This window comes from Chaetura pelagica, unplaced genomic scaffold (assembly GCF_000747805.2).
Source record: "Chaetura pelagica isolate M959 unplaced genomic scaffold, ChaPel_1.0 scaffold48, whole genome shotgun sequence".
NCBI lineage: Eukaryota > Metazoa > Chordata > Aves > Apodiformes > Apodidae > Chaetura > Chaetura pelagica.
The window spans coordinates 766,535-777,418 of NW_009954241.1; the positions used below are offsets into that span (position 1 = coordinate 766,535).

Here is a 10,884-nt window from a genome sequence, read left to right on the forward strand (position 1 = left end):
GGAAAGAGATAACGGAATGCTATGAATTAGCATTATAAATTATGTCTGCAGGCATTTACAGAGAAATCCTCCAGGTTCTTGCCACATACACATCATGAGATGTAGAAATGGTAGAATTACCAACACCTCTAAACCAACATGCTACTTTATACATTTTCAGATGTTTTTAACTTACATAAAACTAAGGTATTAGGGATGACATTTCATAAAACAAACAACTGTTCATCATAATGATTTTTTACATCAATAATTTCTGTGAATTAGACTTGGAAAATCTGTCTGCATGAGCAAACAACAAACTTTTTTTTTTTTTTTCCTCAGGAGCTCTGGCATTTTGATTCTTTGGAGCACAGATTCAAAATTCATTGAGAAGTGACAGCTGGCAGTAGAGAAAGGCCACTTTAGTACTTTCCTGTGAAAAGCTGCCTATATACACATTTGTAAATTAATATATATAAATCTTGATAGTTTATAGTTTAAACAGAATGAAGAGTCTACCTTAATGGGATTCTGACTATGCATGCAAAAACCACAGCAGGGGCAGGTATGCTACATCCCAAACTTCAAAGACAGGAGTGAAGTCAATGCAGTCTGTACATATCAGTATACCTTAAACAACATTTCCTTTTATTTCTGTGTGCCAGTCCCCCAACCATAAAATAAGTGCATGGTAGCTTCCACCATCCCACAACGTTATTGAGAAGACAGTATCTTACAAGTCCATAAAATATAACGTAGTCCCACACAAATTCTGTTATGAAAGAAATACTATTTTCACTGCAACATCACATACTGAAAAAGACAAATCTACTGAATGACAACTCCTCACTTCTTCCTGCAGACTGAATGAGGAAAGAAATCAATGTAAAAAGTTGCATTTCTCTTTCATTACAAGACTGTTAACACTATGAGGATAGTCACAGGAGCCTGTGATGCTGACATCCTCTACCTTCAAGAGTTATAAACATAATGTATATATAATGCAAGACAGTAAGTAAACTAGAAAACAAAAATATAAAAGTAACTGTTAAAGCTGAACTACTTGCGATGAGCTACCTGATCTCACTTGCTAGGAAGAACGCAGAAAAGAAGGTCTAATGCCCTGGCCCAGCCGCCCTGCCCAACAGGTCAACTGCATCAGCCCTGGGCTGAGAACCATCTGAAATGTTGAAACACAACCTCCTGGCTGAGAGCAGAGGCCAATGTGGAGGCTGAAACCTAAGGGTAACAGCTACAGAACCACAGAAGGACACCAACAAAGTTGAAATACCAAAGTTGTATGGTAAAAAGTACCACACAAAAAGTTTTGGAAACCAATTCAAAATGCGTGCAAAAACTTCTAAGCAACTGCCCAACTTTCACCTCCACTCTTGGTGTATTTAAGCCCCAAAGAAGCACAGATGAGCAGCAGAAAGGTAAGGAGAGAGAGCACAAACTTCTGTTAACAACATCCCTGTATCTAACTCTCTCATGTAAAATACTCCTAGTTCTACACCCTGAAGTTGAAATCGAATGCATGGTCTATTTTGAAGGCCATACTTGAAGGCCATACTTTTGAAGATCACTTGCTCTGGTCTGTTTCTTCAAAACACTGACAACTTCTTGCGTACAAACAGAACTGAGTAGTTACTGGCACAACAGTAATCACTAAGTAACAGACTAAGAAAAATGTTTCTGTGTTTTAAAATAATCTCTGGAATCCAACATATCTTTAAACAAGATTTTTCTGCCACGGTATTTTCCCTTACAAACTCCTCCAATCTGAACTATCAAAAATAAAATCAAAGCCAAGTAAAACACTACAGACCAAAGCCTGTCTTCTGACTTGTATGCAAACCTTTCACTTGACTTCAAGGGCAGAATTTGATCCTATGAGTTTTCAGATGAGCTTATGCACCCTGGAATATTCGCACTGATTAAAATAGAATCAGTTTTTATCCATTGCTAAAACATTTTATTCTTAGCAGCTCAGGACAACACCCAATTCTAAAAGGAATGTCATGACATAATTCTTAAAATATGTTAAGCTGTTAAGATTAACACTGCTTTGAGGTTCACTTATTTTAGTCACTTATTCATGACCCAACCCCTTTGAAGAAAAACACATAGAAATAAAAAGAACATATAATTTCTGCACAGCTAATTTCTACTTAGCTGCTTTCTGACACTATGGACAAGAATAGTATGCATTTTTGCATAAAAGCTCAAGATTAATCAAGAACACAGAAGTACCATAAGCTCACACAGTATCACAGCTCACACAGGTTGGTGGAAGTGGAGTGACTTCCATGAAGTCAAACAGATTTCCTAAAGTAAGGAGAGGAGCTTCATCAGGTATGAGTGCTACAAAGCCACATTTCTGTCAGTTTGGCATGTTGTATTAGAGTCAGAGAAGTGTGGCTGATGAGCCTCAAGAAGAAACTCAGTAAAATCTTTGTGTGGGCTTCAATTGCCTAAGAGCAGGATACAGAGAAGACAGAGCCAGACTCTTCTTGGCAGTGCTCAAGATTGGAAAAAAAATCAGAACAAGACTAGCCAAATACTGGTACAGGTAGCCCCAAAAGGTGTCAAATCTCTGTCCTTGGAGGCACTCAACCTCACCCAGGCAATTCCACAGCCACCTGATCCAGGCTGCATTCCTGAGCAGAGGGTGGGATCATGCAATCCTCAGAGGTGCCTTCCAACTCAAACTATTATGTGATTCTAGGTCATACAATTGGTCAAAAAAGAGGAAGAGCTTACTGAGAAATTCTTGGATGTAAATGAAATAACACTTTTAAAAAGTTATCATTCACAAACCCACTAAAAACTGAGCTTTAAATCTTTAAATTCTCATCAGTTTTCACATCTATGTAGCATACTTTGCTGCTTATCATATCTTTTAAAATTTGAAGTTGAAATAATAAGATGGACCTTCTTTCTTGTACCAGCTGCCTGGTATTTGTTAGTTACAACTAACTGCTGCACTTCATTTTATTTTCCTTAATATGGAGTAGTCTCATCCCTAATATAATTCCATTTTGGCTCTAATCTAAACATCATTTATATGTATCAGTTATGGTGATTAGCTGTCTTACGAAAGTTTTAATATAGAATCTCAGGGTCTATTTTGGTCATAGCTTACACTCTCTAGAAAAGAAATAAAAAGACAAATATATATGAAAGGTATCAAATTTATGTAATCTCACTTGAGCTTAACAGCACCTATTACAATCCTCAAACTCTATGCCTTTCATTTTTTGGCAATATAATATAATGTTCCTCAAGATTTTGAGACAACACTATCACTGCCATCCTTTAAAAAAATATTTAAAAATCACTCCCTATAAAACCTCAAACTGAAGGAAAATAAAGCAGCCACTTCTTGTGGATGGTAGCAGGGAGGACAAGTAAGACTTTACCACACATTCCCGAGGCATAGCAGTGTCCAAACTTTAATTTTAACTTATGTATTTAATTATATATTTCCCAGCTAATTTCTATATCCTACATTACAAATCTTACAGAATATCTCACAGGTTACAAACAGACTGGAGAAAAAAATTGTTTTTTAATTGTCAAGACAGTACCTTCTAATTAATGCAATCCACTACCTGCATCAAGGGTGCAGTGACCTGAGGAATCACTATCCTAAAATGTGAGGTAAGAAATTGAAAAAAACACCCAACAAGCAATAGCAGGGTTTACAGAAGAATGCAATCAACATATACTTTCAGGCTTTTCCTCTTTTACAGTGGTATAAACAAATAAAACATGTCATTAGTCTTTCCTGAACAGAGTGCTGAAAACTCCTTCTCATTATTGAAGGATAAGCACTGCTGTCAGACTTTAAAAATTCCAGTTAGCCCAAGGGCTCCACTGCGTCTAGCTTTATTATATGCTTGGATGCAAAACAGCTCCTGCCATCAGGATACCACGGCTTAAATAAACTGCATGCAGGAGAACTGGGTCAATAATCTTGTACTATGCACAACCGCCAGATACCAAGTGAAAGCTGTAGCCTATGGAACTACAGAAGGAGACAAGAGGCCCTGAAAATTATCCAGAAACTCCAGTCTTATCACAGCAGACAACCTCCTCCACGAATCTTCTCCATCTCTAAGACAGAAAGGATTTGGAGAAGCCCAGACCAGCCAGTGTGCAAGACCCAAGATTTCCTGGAAGTGGTGGAGACTAAAACTTGTGAGTCTCGCCACGTACCAGCCAGTGAGTGGAAAGCTGCACTTCTCTATATACTACCACAACAAATTCTTGCAGGGAAAGGAGGACTGCTGGCTGGCCTCATAAAAATCCCTCACTTTTCCTCACCTTGAAGCTACTCATTTTAGGGCACTTTTGCTTATACTATCTTTGTTATTCTAGTACTGACAAGATCTCCAACTGTAGCTGCAGGAAGGAGCACTTAACAGGGTAGCTATACAAATACACAGAGAAGTCAGTCTTAATTTTTAGTTCTTTTAGGATGGAAAGCTTTTTTCCAATACCACTCCACCCCCAATTATCTTCTCTAACTACTCCAATATGCGTTTAAAAAATGGTACTTAAATAAAGCAATTGTCAACTATAGCTTAAAGCAAAGCAGCAAGGATAAGAAATAAACAAAAAAAATCAATACTTTGCAAAGTAATCTGACATACTTTAATTTATTCCAATTAAAACATTCCACAAATCACAATATATTGTGTTTTATGCCCTTGAAATATCTTGAATAAACAACCTTCTGACAGGCAAGGCAGATTTGACTCATCAGTACGTTAGACAAATGCAAACTGGGTAATTTACAACCTGAGAACAACACCTTCATGCTGCACAGAAGGCATTATATCAAAGACAGATCTTAACCTCTTGCAGAAAGAGGTCAGCTATCAACATGACCAACAAATGTAGAAGCATACTTTTTATTTTAAATTGTGTTACTTTTTCCCACCACTGTCCAAGGGTCTGAGAAGGATGCACCCACATATCTGCTTTTTGACTCACACCTTACACAGCACTGACATTTACAAGGAGTCTCATGTTCCCACTCATCAGAGGCTTAAATTCAGATTGCTTTGCAACAGGGAAAAGCAAAATTTCAAAGTAGTATAAAATTAAAATAAATCAATGTATTTGCTTCCGAAGTAAAGAAAAACTCTTCTGTCAAAATTAATATAAGCCTGTACAGCAATTCACAGACATTGTGACAGTGAAAAAAATACAAGTATGTGGAATACTCAAATTCTGACTTAAGTTTATAAAAAAGCTAAAGAAATCAGGGGCAAGGCTTCCTAATTGCCACTATTGCTTTCATGGAAAAACCTTAATTTGTGCTGCTCAGTGTAATAAGACAGTGCAAATCCTACACATGAATGTGTTGTTTCAGAAAAGGGAAGAATTACAGTAACGGCACAGTGACAATTACTGATTTTCGTCTGACTGCTCTGTCCTTCAATTTATCTTGGTTCCTAAATTACAATTACAGCACACTTAAAATGAATGTATGTTTTAGATGGAGTCGTTTGTTTTTCAATAAAGTAGTATACTTTAAATTAGATTACACACTCAAGGTATGCATTTGTATGTACATTCCTCCATGATAAATTATCCTTTCCTAATTTTAAGGAAAACTTGGTCCAGAGAGGCAACCATTGCAGTTCAACTATGAGCAGTTTCTCCTCTTTTTTTCTCCAAGCATTATCTAAAATTTTGACAGACTTTGATACAAGACATAAACATAATTATGTTAGTGACACCTCTGTCATTACTTGACATAACTTTCATTTGCCAGTCAGCATGTTTACTGACACATATACATGACGGAGTATTTACAGTTGCACTTGGTCTTGTTTTAAAAGCATTCTTTCTGTATGCAAAACACATTTAAGAAACCACTACATTGTACTAAAGCTATTTTTTTGTGTTTTCTTCAAACAAGAGCCAGTGTTTCAGAATTCAGAGCAATGTTTTGCAGCATAATTCAATCATTTCCGAACCACTGTTTCAGAACTTTGAAAATTATTCAGGATCCAAATAACCTTGATTCCTTCTTTCTACTCATGTCCAAAACAAGCACAGGAACACACACAACATGTATGGGCATACACACAAAACGTATTCTCCACAGAGGTTGCCTACCATTAGTTCTTGTACTTGGGCCCAAATCTCTACCATACATCTACAGTTAAGTCAGACTCTGCGTATACACAGTAGCAGAATTGATCCTTTTGTTCTGGTTTAGAATTGTTATTAGGAAACAGAAATAAAAGAAGATCCAACAAGATACATAAATCTCCTGCCAAACACCCTATAGATATCTAGTTGGATTAACATTTTAAAAACATTTCTATATTTTCAAGTATTTAATTTGTATACTCATGCCCTACATACAAGATAACAGTGTTAAATCAGAGCTCTCAGCAGTTTTAAAAAACTTTCAATTCCAGAACCATTTTCTGCAACAAATACAGCTCTTGGCATAAATCAAATTAGGTTATAGTTCTCTCACAGGATAAAAGACAGGCTGCACTACAAAGGGTAAGTAACTTATGTTCCCTGTTCCCTTGGTTTCTTCCTCCAGTTCCTCAGCTTAAGAAGACTGGATTACACACCCAGTGCTGATGACTCACATTTTGGGAATACCAGAGATGTTGTTCTTAGTTTAATGCATTCATTTCACTTTTCTGCAAAGTTTACCATTCAGTAAGAAAATACAATTGTCAACATACTTAAGACTTCCTAAACCCTATGTGTCCATACTAGTATACAACTTGGAAATTAAGAAGAACTAATTGGAAAATCAAAAGAAAACCAGTGTTTAGCCACACAAAGCATAATTTGATGACTACTAATTTAGAAAAAGGTCTGTTAAAACAAATACCTTAGAATACAGCGTAACATTAAAAGTAAGCTCTTTAATTCACTATTCAAATTCAGTAATTGCAGGCTACACCAGAGAGAAAGAGGTACTTAGAAATGTTACCATTCAAAGTGTAAAAAGAGATTCCCTTCATACCCCCCGCTTTAATAAACTGTTTGGAAGGTGCACAGGAACCCACATGTCACAGCTGTGCAGCCCATATAAAGTAATCCAAAACTGATGCCTCGGTTTTCCTAACTGCATTACATGTCAGTATTCAAATAAACAGTCATATTTTCGTGTTTAACATTTTTAATTCACACTTGTGTTTTAAGGGTGCTAAGAGCATTCACAATATACAATATCTTATAGTAAGTACTTACTATTTTACAGTATCAAGGACTAATGTTTTTTGTAGATTCAAGCAAAGTGCTGAGCAAATTTTTCTTTCTGAAACCTTTCAACTAAGCATGCAGCCAGGAATGATCCAGTATCTGCTTGGCAAATCTGACTATTTAAAGGCAGAATAACATTTTTTAATCCGAGCTCTGGAAAGTAATTTTTACCCCTATTTTCCATTCCCTTTTATTGCAACACATTTTCCTGCCAAAATAATCCATGCAAGAATGCATGACTGAAGGAATCTGCTCAGAGTTCAGCAGTATTCTGTCAACTCCCTTAGTTTGATTTATGACTCTTAATTGAGGGAAATGCCATCTTTCTCTTTTGTTAAAAAAAACACCAAAAAACCCAAAAAACAGAATTTCAGGAGTAACTCCAGGAGATAATGAAGAATAGCTGAAAAAACCTCCATCTCAAGTGCTCTGTGACTAGTTCAATAGAAGTCACCAGACATCAAGCAGGAAGACAAAGCCTTCCATTTTGCAAACCAAATATAGCTAAAATTATTTACCTTCTGTTGACTTAGCAGTGACATCTGAAAATGGGTAGATAAAACTGACAAACTCCATTCACATTACAATAACTGAATTCTAAATACATGATATTTGATGCGTCCTAATTAAACACTAAAACTTAAGAGTTAGTTAAATTCTCCCTTCTCTAGAGGAAGCAAGGCTAAAAAAAAGTAAATCATGATGTTGCACAGAATTGCATTTTTCCAAAATAACTGTACACTAAAAAAAAAAATACTTGGAGAACCTACAAGAATGCATATTGGGATTGAAAACAACCACACTCAACAGTTAGAAGATTAATGGAGTCACATATATTTCATTTATTTATTATTCTCCAAACAGAAAAAAAAAAATAATCTGAAAAAATAACTGTATCTAGCATTTCCTACTGAGAAATACTACAATAATTCATGTCGTGTACAGTAATAAAGATTTCCATGATTGAGTCCTAAATTTATCTGCTCAATATTTACGCAAAGTTATAAGCAGTTGCCATTGCTTGACAATGAAAATACAACACTTAAAAAAAATCACCGTTATTACATAACAATTATTTTTCACAATTAGTTTTATTTTGGTTGCCTAAGTCTAGGGTTTTCATCCTGTATTTTAATCTTATAGTCTAAACACAGTAACATGGCAGACCACATAACAGAGCAAATGCATCTTTTTCAAAACAATTTTAGCAGTGATAAACTCTCTTTACAAGTGTTCTCTCTCCTTCCCTACAAAAGAGAACATGCTGTGACAGCTTAGACTACAAAATTAACTAAACTTTTTGAGACTCCAGCGGGAAATGCCAGTTTACACAGGATCGAGAGCATTCTGCTGTTGCAATCAAATCCCCGTGTTCAAAATTATAAAACCATGACACTGGTTCATAAGTTGGTGTAGATTTCTAAAAAAACCCAATATTTCACAGCTCAGCATTTCATAATTAATTCACTCAATATAGGAGATGTTTGATTAACTCCTAAACGTGTGGGAGAAGAGTAAAATACAGTTGCAAAAGGAAGCTTCAAAATATCAACTAAGGGTTTTTTGGGGTAAAAGGCATGTTACACAGATATCATACCAATTCAACTAGTGCAAACCATGTTTCCTCATGAGGCCAGCACTCGATCTAAATGACTACATGTTTGCTCCAAGACAGTGTCTGCTAACATGTTTGTGGTATTTGAACAAGTAATACAAATAGTTGGTCACTGGTACACTTATCACATTTCATGCTTTAGGTTCTTTTCACAGAACTAACACTATCAGAAAAAAATACAGCCCCAAAACAAACATTCTCTTTCATATCCTTAGCTAAAAGTTGTCTCAAGTCTTGCACTAATTCTTAACCATGCTACTTAGGCAGATGTTTTTTGTTGTTGCTTTGTTGTTTCTTTTAACAGCATTTTCAGCATCGTCAGGTTTAAAAAAAAAAAGTCACTTGGTTTATTGCTCTAGGACTCTATTCACTGCCACTGCTCACAGGTCTTCCCCTTGGGCATACCCTAGCACTGTAACACAAGTTTTGCAACTGTTTTGGATTGATCCACGTCCCCATCAAGACCCGAAGGTGAAAGAAAAAGGGGAATATGGGACAGCTGCTCCACTAAATAAACCGACTGCCCCAAATCCTAGCACCAGAGACAAAAATCATGCCTTCTTCACCAGACAGTTTGCTTACCTCCCGCAGTTCAAGCCTCTGAGCCACTGCTTCCAGGCTTTCCTGGCCCGTGCTTTCCACCGAGAGCGTGAACTCCACAAATTCATTGTTGAGCAGCTGGATACGAGCCACCAAGCAACTCTTGCTGGACACCGTGTAACGTCGAGTTCGTTTCAATTTTAACCCAAAAGGTAGAGGCATCTTCTTCCCTCACAGATGGTCACTGACCAAGAACTACCACTGTGACCTTGAGAGGGGACAAGAAGCTGTCTCCTCTCAAAAGGTAAGGAGCTGTAAAGTCTCCAGAGATCAACCTCCAGCAGCAGTATCCATTAAAGACAAGCAAGTTTTCCACCAAGAGACAAGTAGAAGGGGCATCAACTGGAATCCTAGTAAGGAGCAAAAAAGAATTAAAATAAGAATCAGAAATACTTCAACTGAAAGGGGAAGGGTAACATGGGAAAAATAGTATGTATATTCTTTCTATATCTAAATAAGCAGTCTACTTTTCCAAAGTGCAGAGCTGTTATGCATTCAAATAATGAAATAAGCACCAGAGTTTCAAGTTTTTCCACAGACAACACCAGTCTTTGGCAAGTTGATTTTTATTTTTTAACTTGCAAGTGAATAATGAGTCTTAATAAAACGTGGCTGCACCATCTTAAAATAAGGATTTCTAAACTGAACCAGTATTTATATTAAATACCTCTACGAAGTCTGAGTTGCCTAGGGTATTTCTAATACTGAACAAAGCAATCTTATTTAAGACCAAATCCAGCAATCTGGCTTGTTTTCCAGCGTGCCATGCAGCCTCAGCCACTACCTGTTGGATTCAACAGAACCAAGCCCCATAAACGACTAAGGGGAAAGAAAATAAAGGCAGGAAGAGAGGCATTACAGGTCACACCTTAGCCATTTCCTACCAGACAATTAAAAACCAATTCCTCTAATTTTCCCTGAGTTACTGCTAGCTGTTCCATTAGTTCTTATGCCCAACTGCTATACGATATTTTAGGTTATGCTTTGCCTAACCAAGAGAGCATTCAGATTCTGAGAACCATTTATTTTCTAATTTTTCCTTGAAAAACAAACTTATTCCTAGTCTAAGGGCAGCCACCCGTTTCCCCACCTATCGCAAACACCTTCACGCCTCCCGTCAGCTCCGTTAACACACAAGCTTCGCCCTTCTCCTCTTGCAAGGGTTTTCCTCCCGCATGCACCCTCGCCTAAGAAACGCGTCCCTCTCACTAGCGCTGCGTGTCGGTAGGACACGCACAATAAAAAGCGCTCTCTCGACACAGGGGACCTTTTCCTGCAGAACCACGTCTGCTGAGAGCAGCCGCTGCCAGAGGCTGCGATACCTCTGAAGCGAACAGGCTTCGCCGACTCCGGGGAAAAGCGGGACCGCACATCCCGCCTCACACCGACGGGCCGCGGGGCTGGGGGCGGTGAGACCGCGGCCCCGCGTAACGCCCTGA

At 37.5% G+C, this 10,884-nt stretch overlaps 1 protein-coding gene across 1 annotated transcript in view; it reads right to left on the minus strand.

Moving 5' to 3' along the window:
* PTPN21 (protein tyrosine phosphatase, non-receptor type 21) overlaps positions 1–9,607 on the minus strand; it is a 37,082-nt gene extending 27,475 nt beyond the window's left edge. The window contains exon 1 of the mRNA XM_010003703.1: positions 9,428–9,607. Coding sequence (XP_010002005.1) covers positions 9,428–9,607 — 180 coding nt within the window. The remainder of the gene's footprint in view (positions 1–9,427) is intronic.
* Between the last annotated feature and the right edge of the window lie 1,277 nt (positions 9,608–10,884).